General features: G+C 38.7%; 1 protein-coding gene across 4 annotated transcripts in view; it reads left to right on the top strand.

Moving 5' to 3' along the window:
- Nucleotides 1-20,414, top strand: part of MYT1L (myelin transcription factor 1 like) — a 130,667-nt gene extending 110,253 nt beyond the window's left edge. For 2 of the 4 annotated variants that reach the window (XM_050893717.1, XM_050893716.1), the window contains exons 17-20: nucleotides 12,664-12,755; nucleotides 14,543-14,646; nucleotides 19,209-19,352; nucleotides 19,674-19,814. In XM_050893717.1, the coding sequence (XP_050749674.1) occupies nucleotides 12,664-12,755; nucleotides 14,543-14,646; nucleotides 19,209-19,352; nucleotides 19,674-19,814 (481 nt within the window). Of the gene's footprint in view, nucleotides 1-12,663; nucleotides 12,756-14,542; nucleotides 14,653-19,208; nucleotides 19,353-19,673; nucleotides 19,815-20,390 lie in introns of those variants that run through there. The other 2 variants (XM_050893719.1, XM_050893718.1) reach the window with 2 other exon arrangements.
- The last annotated feature ends 6 nt before the right edge of the window (nucleotides 20,415-20,420 follow it).

The following is a 20,420-nucleotide window of genomic DNA, read 5'->3' as shown; positions in this document are numbered from 1 at the left end:
AAAACCTGTGTCATCAACCTCAGCTCCAGAAAGGAAGGTTTGCAGGTGCCACCTACGGTCAAACCTCCTGGTGCTCAGGGTTGTAGCTTGAGCCTGTGTCCATAGAACAGCATCTCACCTCAGGGTTTATCTGGGGTGGGTGTTCACACGCAGAACGCCAAAGGGGCAGTAGCTCTATAATCCAGATGCTTTGTATCTGCAAACATGTGCTAGTGGCTGCAAATTTGCTCCTAAATTATTGTAGAACTTTCAATCTTTGTTTGCCTGAAGTCACATCCTCTCTTAGCATCAGCGTTTCTCAGCTTCGGCATTTAAAAACATAAAAATACTTAGCATTAGTTCAGTGAATGGGTCTTTTAAAAATGAGCTGTATGGTTACAAAGGGCATGAGAAGGCCTCAGATTATTCTGATTTTTAGGTTTTGTATGTAGGCTTGCAACCTCTGTTATTTGAGCAAAATCAGTCCTGCCGAGTCTTGGTCCTGAAATAGCCTTTGTGTTGACGCAGTGTTGTGTGAAGCCTACAGATAAGACAGCAGGACCTACATTACGCTAAGTTGTCTGAGATACTAAATGCCAGCAACTCCTTTCAGTTCATGGAGAAATCAAAGTGCCCAGAATTTAGATGGAGGTAATTGGTTCCTAGCAGGTGTCAGCTTTTTGGCAGGATAGGAAGCTTATTTGAAATAAAATCTGAATTTTAAAAAAAGTTTTCTGATATTTGCAAATAAATGCAGAGAGGAAAACTTAGAATCTTTATTAACCAACTGAAAATATAATGTAAGTTATATCAGATCTGAGTTTCCATATACACAGAGAGAGAGAGAGAGAGAGAGAGAGATGATGCAACATTCACTATGGACTAATCTAAAATAAAGATATCAGAAGGTGCATACTAATACTGTGGTTCGGTGCTGTGAACCACAGTGCAAAAATGAGATGGTCATGATAAAATACCTTGTGTAAAAACAACAAAAAAATAATTAATAGAATCATAGAATACCAGGTTGGAAGGAACCTCAAGGATCATCTGGTCCAACTTTTCTTGGGAAAAGCTGAGTCTAGACAAGATGGCCCAGCACCCTGTCCAGCTGAATCTTAAAAGTGTCCAATGTTGGGGAATCCACCACTTCCCTGGGGAGATTATTCCAATGGCTGATTGTTCTCATTGTGAAAAGTCTTCCTCTTGTGTCCAATCAGAATGTCCCCAGGATTAACTTGTACCCATTAGCCCTCATCTTTTCCATGTGACTCCTTGTAAAAAGGGAGTCTCCATCTTCTTTGTAGCCACCCTTTAAATACTGGAACATGGTGATAAGGTCTCCCCTAAGCCTTCTTTTCTCAAGGCTGAACAAACCCAGTTCTCTCAGCCTTTCCTCATACGGCAGGCTTCCCAGTCCTTTGATCACCTTTGTGGCCCTTCTCTGGACCCTCTCCAGCCTGTCCACATCTTTTTTGCATAGCGGGGACCAAAACTGAACACAGTATTCCAGGTGTGGCCTGACAAGCGCTGAGTAGAGTGGAATAATGACTTCTTTATCTCTGCTGGTGATGCCCTTGTTGATGCAACCCAGCATCCTGTTGGCTTTCTTTGCCACAGCAGCACATCGTTGACTCATATTGAGCTTGTTGTCCCCCGGGACCCCCAAGTCCCCTTCCACAGAGCTGCTCCCCAGCTGGGTAGATCCCAGCCTGTGCTGCACTCCTGAATTATGTTTTCCCAGGTGCAAGACCTTACATTTGTCTTTGTTGAACTTCATAAGGTTCTTGTTAGCCCACTCTTCCAGCCTATCCAGGTCTTCCTTCAGGGTGACTCTTCCCTTCTGAAGTGCCCACTTCCCCACTCAGTTTGGTATCATCGGCAAACTTCATCAGGGTGCACTTCATCCAGATCACTCATGAAGATATTAAACAGCGTTGGGCCCAATATCGATCCCTGGGGGACCCCACTTGTGACAGGTTGCCAGTTTGAAAAGGAGCTATTTACCACCACCCTCTGGGTGCGGCCTGTCAGCCAGTTCCCCACCTACTGCACAGACCACTTGTCTAGACCCTGACACATCAGTTTCTCCAGGAGGAGGCTGTGGGAAACAATACTGAAAGCCTTGGAGAAATCCAGGTAGACAAAGTCCACCGCTCGCCCCACATCAACCAAGCAGGTTACTTTGTCATAGAAGGCGATCAGGTTTGTCAAGCACAATTTGCCCTTGGTGAATCCGTGCTGGCTTTTCCCAGTCATGTGCTTCATTTGACTTGTGATAGCCCCCAGGAGGATTCATTCCATAACTTTCGCAGGGACTGAAGTAAGACTGATGGGCCTATAATTTCCTGAATCCTCCTTTAAGCCCTTCTTGTAGATGGGGGTGACATCAGCCTTCTTCCAGTCTTCTGGGATGTCCTCCGATCTCCACAACTTCTCAAAGATTATGGAGAGCGGCCTCGCAACGTCAGCCAGCTCTCTTAACACCCTCGGGTGGATATTGTCAGGGCCCATCAGTTTGTATGGGTCAAGCTCCTATAGTAGTTCACTTACCTACTCTTCCTTCACTGACAGTGGGTCTGTGTTTGCATCAACCTGGATTTTTGTTCCCAAGGCCTGGGGCCCAACAGTGCTGGTAAAGACAGAGGTGAAGAAAGTGTTGAGAACCTCTGCCTTTTCAGCATTGTTGGTGACTAATTCACCTCTCCTGTTTAACAGCGGGCCAGTATTTTCCTTCTGTTTCTGCTTGTCGTTTATGTACCTGAAGAACCCTTTCTTGTAGTTTTTGACATCTCTGGCCAATTTCAATTCGAGCTGAGTTTTTGCTTTTCTAACTGCATCTCTGCACGCCCTGGCAATGCCCTTGTAGTTCTCAACAGGTATTCATCTGCTTTTCCATCTCTGGTACTCTTCTCTTTTGGTTATGAGCAGACTCAGCGGCTCGCAGTTAAGCCAATTGCGAGCATCCTTTAAAACACAAAGAGTCTAAACTGCTAGATGAATTCTCAGGATGCTGTAAACTTCCAAAATGCCATGTTTAGGAGGAATTTGTGTCCAGCAATTGTATCTGTAGGGAACCAAAGGTTAAAAAGCACTTTTGAAAGCTGTTCCTATGCTATGTTGAAGATAACATTGCAATTGGTAAAAACTTTGCAGAGAGAAAATTTTTCTTGTTCTTCCATTTATCTATTTATGAAATGTAAATACTGTCAAACTCCAGATTTTTAAGAAGCTTTTAATATGCAACTCATTAAATTATTTGATTGCATCTATTTCTAGCCAGGTCTCCTGTCAAGTCAACTCTTGTCCTTTGTTTTATTTGTTGCTACAGTAAGATGACAGAGTGCCACATTTGAGTCAAAATTAATTCACTCTTAATTCTCATTGTTTCACTTTTTCCCTTGTAGGTTTTTTAAAGTTGTTCAGTGTGTTTGTTTGTTTGTTTTTAATCTGCCTGTCCCCTCCCTGCCATTGATTTATTTTGCTGCTTCACACCTCTTATTTTTTTCCTACAAGCTCTACGTTGCAATTCAGCAGGAGAAAGTCATACAATGTTAAGAGTATAGAAGAACTAATGAAACTCACTGCATTTAACAGTAATTACAGCTGACAATGATAAGCATCATCATGGTGACATTATTGAAAGATGACAGACATGCAAATATGCTGACATTTCCAAGAAGACAAGGAGAGAAACATGGCAATTAAGTGTAATAATAATATACATAAAGAAGAAAATATTAAACTAAAACCTGTGAGGTGGATCATGCAGTACAAAGGATATTTTTACTTAGGAGTTTTGTGTTGACCCATAAGCTCGAGGGAAAAGGGTCTTTCTAAATCGCTTTTCAACACCTTTCTCTTCCCACCCTCCTCCTCTCCTACTGCATCTGTGCTGGCCCTCTTCCATTCTCTGTCCCCGTGGCTCCTGTTTGGTCTTTCTGCTTACTTCTGCGCTTCTCAGTCCTCAGCATTTGAGGTAGCTGGCCCTCAAGTAGCTTCTCCTGAGCACTGGCAGAACAGGACAGGCAGTCTTACTGGTGTTGCTTCCAGCAAGCAGCTTTCTGCTCCGGGCCCTGCAGCCCTGAAAGGGGCTGATGGCAGAGAAGGCACGCCCAGTTGTCGTACACACAAAGTACATGGAGGGTCTGGCAACTGAACTCTAACTCGCATCTACTGAGCATGTCCAAGTGACAGTCTGTCAGAAGCTTATAACTCTGCCAATTCTACATTTGTTTTCATGAGGACAGCAGAATGCATCTCTAAACTCAGAGCAATACCCCGTGAAATGTCAAGTCTTGCTCCAATTCGCGAACAACTAGATATTCACTGAATTATTGAGGCTTTTTTTTTCCCCTCAGTATGGACAAAACAAGATATATGGACTAAACAATGGCATACAAATATATTCTGAGAAATGGAAATTTTTTTCCTATGACGTTTGGAAAAAAACTGAGCCTATCCAGATACCTACCATGAAAGATTTCAGTCAGATCAGTTAAAATTTGGCAGAAGTCAGAAGTGACTAAATGCAGAGCCTGGTTGTTGAAAGAGTTAGGCCCCTTGACTGTGGGTAGTTCTACCAGCTCTTTTCATTACGAGCTGGAAGAAGGATGGAATAGCATTTTAATCAGATGTACAGTCTATTAAACTGGAAGACTCCTAACAGAGAGCTAATCTAAAAGGACTTAAGAGGTTTACTTACCTTGGGAAAGTCAAGGAGAAAATAATATGAAATTCATATTAGAAAAAGCAGACTACACAATATAAACAAGAAAAATCATTTTGCTGAGCTGCCCTGACAAATGACAGCAGACAGTAATTTGTACAGGTGCTTGCAATGTGACATCTCCTTCATTTCAGGCACTTAGCAGAAGCTCTCTGGTTATAAGCCTGTTTGTCCTCATTCCAGACATAGCCCATAAAAAAGCAGAGATGCCTGGATGGCTTTTTAGATTTCAGGTGGGACAAATTTTCCTCTTGAAGTACCTTTTTCTCTCTGCTGTCTATACAAGTGCCTAGAGAAACTGCGCTTCATTTAAGTGCCTGAGTGAGCTGGGATTGGTCACTAAATAGATCACTTGAAATTTTGAGCTGCCTAAGAGCACTAATCAGAGGTATGTAGCTAGAGATACCCCTTACCTATTTATACACAGGGAAGTCTCAGCCTGTTTTCCCCTTCACAATACATGCCCTGTTCAACTGACCAGTAAATCCACTGGTCTTCGGGTCATCTGTCCTGTTGTGTGCAGTCACAGGATGGGAGAGAGGCTGATAAACTTTGCAGTAGCCAGCCCCCAGCTCGTGGGGCACTCAGTGGTGCCCCATTAAGCACACACTCCTTCCCCATAACTTAGTGCTAGGGCCACCTGTAAATCGTGTAATGTGCTGCAGTGCTTCCTCACCCGCCAAAGAATAAACGAGAGATTTTTGAACAGTTGTTGCATCATTGAGCAAGAGTCAAACCTCTTTCCCTGTTCAGGGATGATACAGGTCAAAGCTCATTAGCACATGTGAGAAACCCACCCATCTAGCCTCTTTGCTGACTAAGCAACTTTAATTAACAAAATGTGATGCAAATTTGCCACAGGACTACTGTGCCCAGCTGAAGGGCAACTTTGGCAGTGCTCTTACAGTTCCAGCATTTCAAGTTTCATTAATCCTTTTTCTGGTGTATGTTTAAGCCCCAGGGGGATTCCTTTCAAATTGAGTCTGCTCTTAGAGCCTTTTCTCTCAGCATGGCCAAGTTTACAGTTCTGCATAATTTCTACTTTTGTTTTTCTTGCCTGATGCTTGTTTTATTCTTTTGTTATGAGGGATAGGCATAATTAAGCTATAACACTATTTTACCTTTTAAATCTCCAGTAAAAACCAAATACCCTCTTGTCTTCTGGGTATCACAGCCATTCACTCATTATTGTTGTCCATTTGGTGCTTCACTGACCAGATTTTAATGCCACTTTAACCCTCCCCCTCTAAAATAAGAAAGTAGTTCTTTCCTGAAAGTCTTTCTGAAACAATGATCAGATGTCATTAAAATAATTTTGAAAAGCTTACATTTTGTTCTAATCATAGTGGTTATATTTCTTTTATGGCCACTTGGGTAGTGTTTTAATTTTTCTTAGTTCTGGAACGAATGCAAAGATTTATTTAAACAGAATAAAATCTCAGCTACTTTCCTCAGCAGCTTTGGAAATCAACTTGGATTAGGAGCTGCCACTTTCCATGTTACATCAAGCTTTTAGTCTTTTTAACTTAGATTTCCCTCCTGATCGAAAATTTAAGTGAAAGTTCTTCATCACCAACATTCAGGTGTGAGTTGTAAAGCTTTAGCCATGGAACAAGACCTAAAAAAGGCCACATTAATCAGAATTATTCTTCTTTTCCAGTGAAGAAGTCTGAAATTGAGCTGAACAGACGATTTTTTTCCAACACTGCACAAAAGCAGTTGGGGTTGTGTGGCCAGTGGGGAGGAGGACAGATTCCTTTGTGAGTCGCAGCAATCTCCATGCAAACAAAACTAGCTTGTTTGCAAAACCTCTCTCCTGGACTCTCTTTACTTCACAGCTCAGTAAGAAGCTCAGGAAAAGCCAGTCACCCTTGAATGTAAATAAAAATGAGTGCTGGGCTAGAGAGGGTTCCTTTTATCTCTGCTGGAGTTGTGCATAGAGTATTTCATCCTTTAAGGTGTGTAGCAGAATTTACTCATGGGAATAAGGAAATCACTAAAGCTGATACCCTTCAACATAGACAAAATGAGTGGTTCATGGATTTAATATTAAACCAAGGAAAGGGCTGCTTTGATCACTGAGTTTGATCTCTTAACTTGAACTTCAAACATTACCAAATAGCTCAGGAGCTTAGTCATAAAAATAAAGTTTCATCCATTAACAAAATAAAACAGTAGTTTTCACTGTGATCTGTATTTCGCTGAATTTCAAATGGATTTACATCTGGGGCTTGTTTTGGATCTATCTCTAGTTAAAAGAGGTCCCTTGAATGTGACTTGTTCCTTCCTCTAGTCCATGCACAATGTTATTTTTAATAAACAGAGAAGTGTTTCATTTTCTTAACTTTTTGAAAAATCACTGTGGTAGTGAATCTATAAACACCTTACAGTGTTTATAAAGTTAGCCCTCAGGATGCTTTTTGGGTACTCCAGGTTGAGGCTCTGGTTTCTTTACATCCTGTTCTTTCTTTCTTTGTAAACTTCAGCACTTCACACGCCAAATACAGAAGTTGCATTTTATTTGACCTTTGTCTCCTCCTTTCCCACATCCCTACTTCTCTGCTTGGAAAATGTTTTCTTCATTTGACAAGCCAAGTACAATTTCTTCAGCTTCAAGAGAGACCAGACTGCATCTGTCTGCTGAGGCAAAAGTGTATTTAAGAGAGCACAGCTGGAACCCAGATAACTAAAATCAGTCACCCAGAAATTGCTCCACTTGATCAATGATCCTCCACTCTCACAGCCTCTCTTGTTTGCATCTCTGAAGACAGTGCAATTACATTCTTGAAGCAGTTCAGGATTTTAGCCCACATTTATTTCTTTTTAAACTAAATATCTTGGTAAATGTGCACTAAACACTAGCTAGATGTCCCTTCCAAACATTTTACCCCACTAATTTTCCTTTTATCTTGGGACCGATTTCACTGTATTTTATAAATCCACTGAATATATGGCAAGGCATAGGTTGCAGTAATGTAACCACAGTCCTAAACAAGAAAGAAAATTCATTCTTCACGTTGTGTTCAACTCTAACAGATGCAATCACCATATACTCTTTATCCTAATTTGTGCATATAGTCTTTCTGCATACCTTCTAGATGATTGGCTTTCCGTTAGTCACTACTCTTCAGGGCAGTTAGGGTAAGATGTAGGTGTACATATGGATGGACCTTATTTTGTAGAGTTTATACAGCTGCTAGCACTTTACCTCTGCATGCCTCCATTTATAAAGTCTTCATGTAAAAACAAGCCTGATTAATGTAGGTTGAACTTGCATGGCATAAAACCCAGTCACCATTTCTACCTGTCAGTCCTACAGGTGTATAGTGTGTAGAAATGTCTGTTTCATGGACAGTGCCATGCCCTGCAAAGCAAAGCTGCATGATAGGTCCCGGCCACGCACCTCTCCGTTTAGCACGCATGCCCAACAAAAACACATTTCCAATATAAATGATGTGTTATGATGTCAGAAGTCTCCAGACAACCAGCAAAAATTGAGCCCTTCTCAAATTTTAGCACATGCCTTACAGGAGGTTTGCAGGATCTGTCCCTAGATCACTTTAATCTAACAGTTTAATCCATTTTTCAAAGTATTTTGTAAATTATGGCAGAGGTTGGCTTTCAAGGATGATGTGCCAGACCGTACTTTTCTTTCTCAAATTAGAGATTAAGCCTGACAGTAGAAATTCAGCAAGAGCCAAGACACATTGCATCTCAACAAGACAAGGTGCTGATGGTCAGCTGGTTGTTGATACTTTGCCTGTGTGGCAGCAGCAGCAGCTCACAGCTCCTGTTGAATCAGGCACTCAGAGGGAGCCAGCAGTTGGGTATTGGTGCTTCTCACAGCCCCACCAAAATGCTGTAGCTTCAAGCCCCATGGCATCCACAATCTGACAGAGATAAATGATGGCTCAGTACGTTTATACTGTATTTATTACAGCAGTACCCCCAGCAATGTTGTTAGAAAGCCTTATTCATTTTTTATTGTGGAAAGAATACTCAACTGTGTTTATATTGTCTTTTGCATGATTTCTCATGTGTGTGAGAATAATGGCAGTAGCAAGTCAGATAACTGTGATTAATTTTACTAGTTCTTCACTGGAATGAACAAGCTGCAGAATTCCATGTTTGTGTAAAAGTCAGTGTAAGGTTTGTTAAAATAAAAAAAATAAACCAAAGCAGGATTACACACTAAATCCACTTGTAACAGAAAACCTATGACAGGCATCAACTGTAAAGGCTTTAAATTTGATGTGAGGATAAGTATTATCCTTACCAAAACTACTAGCTAGCATGTTTATCTTGGTCTTTTTTGATTTTTTAGATGTTTAAATCATATTTTGCTTAACTCCTCAAGCACTGAAATGGCTTTCACTTGTACTCTTTTTTTGCCAGTTAAGGGAAGACAAACAAAATCTCAAGATATTTGAGACAAATAAAATCATACCTACTCCTTTTTGTCTTCTGTCTCCTTCTACCCCCCCCAGTCTTCTAGAAATCTCAAGCCACTCCCAGTCCCACTGGGATCTCATTTCAAGCTTTTTGGTTAACTTTACACCTCCATGAGGTTCAGCCTTTGTACAACAGTCCAATTCTGGTGCGATGCTGACTTAGCCCAGTTTTTCATCTTACCTTCCCATATGTCCTGCCCTCTTTTGGTTGTTCTCAACTCAGAGAAAGAACAGTTACCTTCAGGAGAAGTAAACATAGTCAAGAACATAGAAGGGAAGAGGTAGAATTTCCTTGCAGACTAGAAGCTTATCCTAAAAGTCCTAATTTAATTTATTTAAAGTATTTTTAGATAACTTAATTAAGAACAGAGCTGAGCAAACAGGATGCATATTGCTATCTTTGTCTTACTCGTTTCTGAAGAATTTCACCAAGTTAAATAAACTGTAGTAGAACTCAATCCTCTAATTTAGGTTACTAACTTAGTATCTGCTTCATTGAAATTGTAAGTGCCTGGCTCAGGAAAGTGAGCTAATCCACTTACAATACAATATACAATTAATGGAGAGACAGATTTGCTGGTAGTGACCTGCAGAGGAAGTTGCTGGCATGGTCTGGCTTTGGCATCTTCCCCTGTGTTGAATTTGGTACCTCTGGGAGTTTCGAATGCTCTCTTAAATTGTGTAAAGCCACAGGAAAAGTTAGGACCTTATGTTCATTCATGGCCTCTTCTAAGGACAGACACATAACAAGCTGTACATGATGCGTATGTTAAAGCCACAAGTGTAAGGATCAGGAAAGCAAAAAGAGAAAGCTTGTGATTTGGGCATGCAGTTGCATGGAAAGAAAGCCCTTTTGGTCGAAGCACTCCTCTGTCTGTGCATATTGCATTAGATCACCAGTGGGTAAGAACAAAACTCATCTGGCTACAGGATGTGGAAGCCTTCTCCATCCTCACTAGTAGGCCCAAAAATAGGCAGCCCTTTGCCTTTCCCCTCACTAACTCATGACTCATCTGGGTGCCTCCAGAAGAAGGTTGATAATCCATGCAGAACAATTCTCCAACAGTTCCTGCAGCAAGAATAGAGTACAGGACCCAAATCTTTCTGTTTCCAGTTTAGGCAGAGGACATCTGGTGCCAGTATGCCTGAACTGCAGCAGAGGTATAAGTGATAAATAAGTGCCTAGCCTTGCAATAGCTATCTTTCCAATGGAGATAGCATGGGCCAGAGACAGTCGCTATTAGGCAACTAGAATGTGGCCACCCTATTTCGTAGAGTAGGAAAGCTTAGTAGTGCAAATATGGGACATTATACCTGGGGCCTCAGGGTGAGAGCATCATTTGGAGCACACTGAATGTACTAGTAGAGAGGTAACCTTTCAGACAAGCTGAGAAGATATCTACAGGTTTAGGCAGTCCTGAAAACTAGGTGTACATAACCATGGCCTGGGAATAAGATTGGGGTTTTGGCACCAAAATTTGGATGTAGGCACACTGAATCTCACGGTAGATTTCTAGTACTTGTGAACACACTTTTTTTTGTTTCGTTATTCTTCTGCAGTTTTAGGTGCACGGTTCTAGCATCGAGGTTTCTTGTTGGTCTGTTTAGGCTTTGAATGCCCTACTTATGGGCTGTTTGAGGGATAATTTTATTTTGAGAGATTCCCTAGGTTGTCATCAGTCAAGACTTTTAGAGAGGAAAAGGCTGTAGACCAGATGAGAGTAAAATAACACAGTTGTTATAATGCCCAGTGGTGCTAACTCCTGAAAAAGAGTGAGGATCAAATATGAGGAAATTCATTAAATCAATTGAAAGGACACAAAAATTAAGTCAATGAAATGATGCAGAAACTTTGCATATACTGTTATCTTTCATTCCTTTCCCTGTGCCAACGATTTTTTCCCAAAACAGCTAATCCTCTCCTCCTTAATCTTCCTCAAGGCTCCCTTTGACACTTCAAGAGGACAGTTGTTTACAGTCACACTGTGAGTCCATAGCAGAGCTTGGAACAATAATCTGGCATCCTACCACCTAGGCTACAGTGAAAAGCTACTAGATCATGCTATTTCTTGATACTACTAGTATTGTTTTATTATGTATCTTCTCAGTAACAGAGCTGTATAAAATATTGAACACTGATTCTTTTGCTGAGAAAAGGAAATTTTTTTTTAGATATTTTTCTGGGAAAAGTTTCCTTTTGTGAATGGCTGCACTTGAGAATAGTAGCCCAGGCTTTTCAGGGAAACATTTTCAATAATTAAACATTATACTTAAATTAGAGGACTTTATTTAGTAGGAAGTTGGGTCTTTACTTAAATAAATGCTAATAATCAAAGATACCACAGTCCTCAGAAACTTGTTCCACATTACAGAGAGATTATTTGAGTACTAGCTTTGAATTTGATTTGCACAGTTAAAAATTTAAAAAAAAAAAGTCTTCCTTTGGATCTGAAGAGGAAATATAAATGTGACTGTATGCAATGAGAAGTACGTGATGTTACTCAGTTTCAGTGGCTATGAAACCTTAAATGTTGAAGCAATAGGGAATTGTTTAGTAAGTTTCCAAATTCCCTTCACTGCTAAAGCTTGCTTAGAATAAGACTATAGTTTTCCATCATTAAATTAGATTGAATATGTATTTTCTCTTACCTGTGATAGTGCAACTACATTAACGATGTGATTTTGAAAAAGGGGATAGTTTGGTGTATACAATTATTTATAAAATAGTGAGCACTGTCTGATCATTATTTTTAAAATTAAACCTGCTAAGACTGCATTTGCTATCAAACTGTTTTGTATGAGGTAATTAAAAAGCTGAATATTTTGGCAACATGTGAGTCAAGGGATAACTGAGTCTACATCCGTAAGTGTAACAAATATACATTATAAGAGATACATATCCCTCGTCAAGGAAAGTTCATTTTTATGGGAATGACTTTTCTTGGGCTTCAACAAAAAGCCAACACATAGTTACTGCCTTTTTAAGAAACAATTTAGAAAAGGGCAATTTAGCCAGCTCGGTAGGTGATATTCACAAAGAAACGCATAGTTTATAAGAGTTAATCATTTGGATGTGAGAGGTAGCTCATGTCCCCTTCTCTCAGCATTCAGTTCCATGTTTGAACATATGAATTAAAAAGGGTAGAAGTTCAGAGCGGGGACATGTAAATTCAAAGGGGAGTATTTACACAGTAACTGTTTTTAAAATAAAACTTTTTAATAAGAGCGTTGCATCTTTAGAAAACTGGACTGTTGTTCCCAGGCTTATAGTTCTACAAGATATATCTGACTTTTATATTAGCTGTCCATACAAAAAGAATTTGGAAGAAAGAATAAAACCATGAAATCACTACTGGTAAGTCCTTTTTTTTCAGACTAACACACTCTTTCAGTGCTAGGCAGTGAAGATAAACTTTGTCTCTGATACTGTTTTTATTACAGGTTTGGATTACACGTTTATTTTCAATGACCTATCAAAATTAACAGGCTCCTTACTGTTCACAGTTTATCAGGATGCCCCAGAGCTACTTCAGCAATGAAGAAGGCAAAGCTGTCTGGAGAACAAATGCTAACAATAAAGCAGCGGGCCAGTAATGGTAAATTTTTAATCATTACCTTTTTAAATATTACTTCTTTGTAAACTAAAGTTATCATTACGCTATTGGCTCTTTTTCCTATACGTGTAAATGTTTGTATAAATAGTAAATTCACTGTCAGTAGAAGTGAAACTGGGTTTTATGCTGTGGAAATCTGAGCCAGCACTGGAGCGGTCAGACTGGTCTGATTTATGTCTACATAAATCTAAAACACTAAAATATTTCAAAGTAGAATATACCATTATAATTTTCTGGTTCACATCTCATTCATCAAAGGTGGATAGCTGGTCTTATATTGTTGCAGGATTCAGAAGAGAAAAAGGCTTGATTTCCAGAGTGTCAAGTCCTCATGAGCTCCCTTGAATCATTTGTAGCTGTGGCTCTGTAACCTCTGGCAGATGTAGACGGCCTTGTGTCATTTCATCTCCGATAATCTTCGGTCTTTCCTGGGAACCCTGAGTTGCAGGGAAGATGATGAAAGTACCTTGGATGAAAGTCAGGATAGTACCCTGATAGTTGAAGTGCAATAAAAGCAAAATGTAGGTGCCCCAGTTCAAATAAGTAATGCAGAAAAGGCTTGTCTGGGAGGTGCCTAAGTCCTGAGTTTTCTTGGAAAACTTTATGTAGTCACTTAGTCTGTGACTGTGCATGCCTTCTTAACTGTTGGTGTTGACTGTGTTTGAGAGCCAGAAAGCATTTCAACACAGTGCAGGAGGCATTTCAACCCACATTGCCAACACAGCTGGAGAAAGCGTTGGCTGTCTTTGTTCAACAGCTAGTAACCAGGGAGTGGAAGATCTGGATGTAATCTTCTCTACAACCTGGGAAGTATTGAAAACTGTATCTGCCATGCCCAGGAAGAATGCCTTAAGGAGTGGTATATGGATATTTGGGGTACTTAGGGGGACACACGGCACCCTTCCTATTAGTTAGGCACTGTGGGAAAAGGTATGCAAGATTCACACTAGAGTAAGAACAAGAGAGTGGGAACATCTGTTTCTCTAGCTTCAGGAGTTCAGACTTTGACTTGAGAGAAAACAGGTCTATCTCTTCCCAGGACTATTTTATGCTTTGTTATAGTAATTAAAAGGATAAATAAATAAAACCTTTACAGTTTATTTCTGTCTGAATCCTTAAAAATGCAGGTACCTTTAAAATTCTGTTCTCTAAATGTTTATGTCATAAAAACTCAGAAATCATTTCTATTTTGCAAATTGTTCTATACATCATTATTTAATAACACCCTTCTGAACCATGAAATTATTAAAAGCAACAGCAGAATCACAATATATCCCAGTACATCAACAAAATTTCACTGTGTTGGGAAAAAAAAATCTTCTGAATTAGTTACAAATGATTTTGACAACGCTGTAATATGAAGAGATTAGCATGTTAAGATACTTTCTTTTCCTTCAGAAGATCTATAATTGGACACAGTCTTTCAAATAAGTTACATATGACAGTGGAGCAGAATTTGTTGCTGCAGGTGCATTTCTTATAATACAAAGTTAAATCAGTACATACAAAGAAAAAGGTGTGTCTTATTGATCCTTTAGGCATTTTCAACACCCTTGCTGGCAAATTACTGCAATTTTAAAAGGAAAAGTAGTGGAAAATACATTGTTTTAACTTCAAAAGAAAAGTTTGAATAATGCTTCCTTTTTCTTTTTTACTTTAATACTTTTACTTGAAATAAATTTATTTTCAAATATGGAAATAATTAATTCCCTGAGCTCTGATTTAAAGATTAATTATTTTAACACCCCTTTTATTTTTATATCACCCAGGTATAGAAAATGATGAAGAAATTAAACAGTTAGATGAAGAAATCAAAGAACTAAATGAATCCAACTCCCAGATGGAAGCTGATATGATTAAACTCAGAACTCAGGTAACAGTTTTATGAAGCCCTAAATCCAGCTGCTTTTTCTACATGACTGATTAAAAGAAATATAGGAAATATATTGTTCCCTTTTATGTTTCTTACATATTAAGATTTCTATCTGTAATTTGCCATTTATAAAATCAGAAAACAATATCCATTATGCAAATTCCACATCAGTTATCAGCATTAAAAAAAAAAAAAAGAAGGCTTAGCGAAATATATTCTTTAAAATCATGGCAAAAGCATGGCCTGTCATGGTCAGCTTTGTATTTCCCCTTGATAAAGCTATGCCTTTCTAATAGCAGTTAAAATATTGCGTGACATCATGGTCATTAACATAAGTTACGAGGTGAAGGAGTCCAGATGAACAACTTGGCCTTTGCCAGGTCTGTCTTACAGAGGAAATTTAGATAGGGAAGTGAATACCTGTTACACTTCACTTCATCATGCGGTACACTAAGTGCAGCCCTTGGCAGCAGCAGTGGTTCCACAGATCCAGCTTCATTCCTTTTAGGTTCCACATAAATCTGTTGGGGAAAAAAAAAAAAAGGAAAATCTAACATTAGACTATTATTTAAAACCTCATTATTCAGCAGTCCTAAAACTGGATGGAAAAAGCAAAGGAAGGAAATGAATTGAATTCTTTCCCCGGCATTTTCCAGTGTCCAACATAGCTTCTGGTGCTTTTTTCTTCACATGATTTGAGCACAGACACCAACAGTGAGATTTACCACAGTTCCCACCATTTATCAGCCTTTAGTCCCATGGTCATAATCATCCAATTGATCTTGATGGAAACAGAGTAAACCATTCCTTGTTACTTCTTTGCTGCTCGTGGAGAAGAGTGCCATGTCCATTGTCCTCCTCTTGTATACTCATAAATAGAAGGCAGGATCTGCCTCTTCAGCTTGGTTTTTCTTCGACTTCTAAACCTTAGCCAAATTGATATTGAAACCTCACTTCTATTTTATGCCTGTATTCAGGGTTCTGTTGTCATTATTCAGCCTTTATAGGATTTGACTTATGTTTTACAGTTTTCTGATGTCACCAAATGTAAGTGTAGGGTAATGAGGACAAAATCTGCAGGAATGTAAAGCAAGAAGAATAATCAATGGCAGGAAAATTATATGTATTTATGTTGGAGGAATTTGATCCTAAGTTTTGAATCTAGCAGCTTCCAATCTGCCTTATGTTTTCTTTTGCTTAATACAATGCTGTAGGTGCTATTCACATACAGACTGATTTAGCTGAGATTTTAAAAAATGTGAAGCAGTTTGGCCGTTATGTGTACATTAGGTAAATGCTCCAGTTGTCAATAGTTTCTGCATTTTTAATTTTATTTTTGGCCAGATGAATTAAAAAAAAAAAAAAAGCCATGGTAACACTATCACAAGCATAAAACATGTATTGAGTTTCAAAGATTTAGCTAGGAATTTCACATCAAGTTTTGATCTGAAATGAGTACAGAAGCCATACGTCAGTGGTCTCAGTTCCAGCTTTCATGTCTCAGACTAGTGCCATTGCACATTCTTAGAAATCAGATTAGGCACTACCTGGGACCACTGCATATTCTTGGTAAAAAAACCTCAGCTGATGATTTTACCATTAAGTTGAAAGGATGCTTTTCACACCCTGGTGCAGCAGACTTAGAAAAAGGGTAGAATGACTGGCAATGACACTAAAATAATTAATAAGATTCTAGAAAATAGAGCTACAAGAGACCTTGATACATTATTTTCTCCACCAGTCTTCTTCCCTTCCTACTTCCCAGCTCTTCCTAAGCCAATCCTGACAGATGCTTGTCTAACCTGTTCTTTACTTCCTACACCAGAGATTCCACAGTCTCTGGGCAGACTGGTCTAATACTTACCTGTTCTTACCCAGCTAGCTACTGATGCCTAGCAGAAAATCTCAGCTGAGTCAAATTTCACAAAAATTCAGAGGCCTAAGTTTTGAATTCATACGCTCTCCTGAAGATAGGTAATTTACATTTCCAACACGCAGAGAGTTACATCGTAGTCATTATAAATCTATTAAGAGGATTGAAGTCAACAGTCCCCTTTATTTGCAACAGTAAAATTGTATTGAACGTAACAAAATGTTTGTTGATAAACCTTTAGAAAATCATTGTGCAACCTAGATGTCAGTAAGACTTCACAGGTGGGGAATACGCAATGGGAAAATAGTGGAAGTTCTGTGAACACCAGAAGTAGCAACAGTCTTGTTTAAGATGGATTTGCATCCTATATGATTGTAAGTGCCAGCGAAAGTTTTTCCTACAACAGAAACTTCCCTTCCATGTAGAATCTTTTATATTTAATAAAGTGAAAAGTCATGCTTCAGCCTTTTTCTTAGTTGGAGCATTCATAAGACTCTCCTTTACTCAGCTGCCTTTTTGCTTAAGACTTTAAAGAAAGTATTTTTAATCTAAGATCTTCTAGTAAATTTGTTCAAATTTAACATGCAAGTCTGAAAGTATGAGAGGGGCAGAAACACATCAAGGTGAGAGGGGGAAAGAAAAATCTGCAAATAACTGTGTCTCATACAAGCAACAGGTTATCCTGTTTTCAGAATAGATACAAGTGAACATTCATTGGTTTTAGGGTAAAATGTGGGGAGGGAAGTTTCAGCCTTTAAGCAAGTCAATAAAATAATTAAGTTCGCCAGTTATCTTAAGATACTTACAGATGAGTACTAAATGAAATTGTGAGATATGCTGATCAGCTGCCACTGTATTCGCAGATAGTAGCATCTCACGTGAAAAAAGGAAAAAGACCTATTCAAGTAGCAGTGCTCAGCTACCTAGAAAATCTATAAAATGTCAGCTCCTACTTAAGTTAGCATGAGGCAGCAGCAGTATGCCATATGAACTGGGCCTTCATTGACATCAGACTCTTCACTTTGGTCTGTAATATAAAAAACAGTTTTTAGGGTAAATGTTGGAGCATGACTGACTCTAACAAGCACCTACGAAAGATGTTGTGTATTTGCATACAGCATTGCTCTCCAATACAAACAAGCTGAAAGCAAAACAAGAGAGGAGGATGTGTTTCCAGTTTCAAAGCTGAAGAAAGTATTATTTTGCCTACTATAATATGTTGTGGAAATAGCTCAGGATCAATTAATTGTGACGAAAGCCCCTGCAATACTGACAGTGTGGATAACTGCTATATAAACACCTGTAGTCAGAGATACCTGAAGATCATTTTGTGTAATCACATCACTTGTCAAAGTTACTTCTGTCAACTAATGGACTGTATTTCCATAAGCAGACTGAAACTTTAGGTCCAGAATAAATTTGAGACATCTAACTACCTGATTGTACTAACAATTTCCTAAAATTTACTCACCCATGGTCAAGTTAATATTCACTTGAGAACCTTTTCCCCTTCTGCCTGCTACTACCGCACAAACCTCCAACCTTCCCATCAGCATTTAAATTGTATCAATTCTTCCCACAGTTCACTGTCTATGCCAATGTAGAAATGGATAAAGCTGATTTTGAGAATTCAAAACCTGGTATTCTTTGGCATTTTTTCCACTTCTCTGACATCTTTTTTCGCCCTCTTGTCAATGCATATTTTAACCTACACACACACAAAAGCACACTGTACACTTTGTAATAGATGTTAACAGTTATCATCCAGTGTGGAAAGTAAGGACAGGCCTACAGAGGAAAGTTTAGACAGATACGAGTGAGCTCTGCATGTGCTCTCAATGAGTTGGACATAAGCCAGTGCTCATCTGAAATCCTTAATTGCTTCATTAGCACAGTGCTCTGCACAAGCTCAGGTAAGTTGCCTCTCAGCAATGCTTTTTAGCTCAAGCAGGGCACCATGCAAGGTCAGAGCTAACTTGTGTCTGGTCACCTGGGAACACAGGCAGAGCATACTCTCAGTTGTCTTCACCTGTACATGTAGTCATGCCCTAGGGACCCACTCTTCTGGCTATGTGCAAATTTTCTTCAGTTCCTTCAGTTTTGCAAGTCATTGTATGTATTAGAAAACTTTCTGAATTTGTACATACATCGCAATAACATGCAATTGTTCAGCTTTCAAAAGCAGCCCTGTGAATTTGCATAGAATCAAATTATACTTACAAAGAGCTAAACACTGGCAGCAAGGAGCTGTGCATGCTTAACTAACTATATATATATATATATATATATAGCAGAAAATATAAGAAATGCATGACTTACTGCAGAATGTCCCTAAGGTAGGCTCCTAGGAGTAGAAGTGTTCAACTACATGGGTGAACTTGCAGAACTAAGGTCCTTCTTAATGCCATTCAACTCAAGAAGAAAAGCTCTAAAGCGGTGGAATCAAATCCAAGTTCATTCATTATTACCAATATTAAAAAGACAAGCTGTTAAAGTCATACAACATGCAGTAGGAATAAGAAACCCTTAACAATGATAAGAATTGCAGACTCAAGCAAAACCTTTTTAAGCGTGAATGAATAGACCTTTTTCTCCTTTCCCTGGTATGTCTGTTATCTCTCCCTTCAAAAGCGCATGCTTTATAACAGCTTGCCTTATATTACATTGTACACAAATTTGTCCATTTTAGATTACCACAATGGAGAGCAACCTGAAGACGATAGAAGAGGAGAACAAAGTAATTGAACAGCAAAATGAGTCTCTTCTTCATGAATTGGCCAATTTAAGCCAGTCTTTAATTCATAGTCTAGCTAATATCCAGCTGCCACATATGGTAAGTGATTGAGAGCACAAGTTAAGGAATTTGGCGATCTTCAGTTCACTTCATACAATAGATGTCTTTTTTTATGTTTATGTTTCATCAACCAGTTGGATATTTGTGGTAACAACACTGAAACCATAAAGATACATTTAACTGCTAACAAAGACATGGAGGGCCTGCTCCAGTGTATCCTGTAAAATTAAGTAAGAACTAAATAGGCATTTTAAATATTCTTAAAAATGGTGGCAATATGCCTTGATAATGTTATGCTTAAATGAATATACGATTAAGAAAATAAAAGTTGTATATGAACTACTATTTAATATCTCGTAGGAACCAATCAATGAACAAAATTTTGATGCTTACGTGACCACTTTGACGGACATGTATACAAATCAAGATCGTTATCAGAGTCCAGAAAATAAAGCCCTACTGGAAAATATAAAGCAGGCTGTGAGAGGAATTCAGGTCTGAACAGCTGCTATAGTGGTGAAAGTCTTGCTTAAAAAAAGGATGCCTCTTGTTTTTTGCTGCTGTAATTTACCAGAAAGTGTTATATATTTATTTCTGTTTGAAACAGTGTTATGCTTACAAGACTTCATAATGATTTTATGTCTTGCTTTAAAGATAGTAACTGCAGAATAGTTTTTTGAATACATTCACATTTTGTACGTTTTCATATAAGCTGACATAGTGTGATATGCCATGTAATGTTTATAGCTGCTAATGTATGCACATTTTTGGGGTATATATATTTCTGAAGAGGTAAGCTGATCAAAATAAATAGAGTGTAAATTCTTTTTAATGCTTTAGTGATTAAATGTTTTAGTATTTTGAACTGAAATGGACAAAAAAAAAAACAGCTTTGAATGACAATGTTGCGGTCTGCAGCCACTTTTTAAACACTATCATTTTGCCTCATGTTGGAGGATTTTATGGGATTTAAGAAATACATTTTGTGTGCATATTGTTTCATAGCAAGAATTGGTTGCAAAAATGCTTTATTTTTGAACAATGCTTGAAAATATTATGTGACTTTTGTTTTTGGAGGATGGTGTGTGGTGGGGGCAATAAAATGAG

The sequence above is a fragment of the Gymnogyps californianus genome, chromosome 3, assembly GCF_018139145.2.
Source record: "Gymnogyps californianus isolate 813 chromosome 3, ASM1813914v2, whole genome shotgun sequence".
Lineage (NCBI taxonomy): Eukaryota > Metazoa > Chordata > Aves > Accipitriformes > Cathartidae > Gymnogyps > Gymnogyps californianus.
Note: the sequence above shows the minus strand (reverse complement) of the source record. Positions and strands in the feature narration are given on the sequence as shown.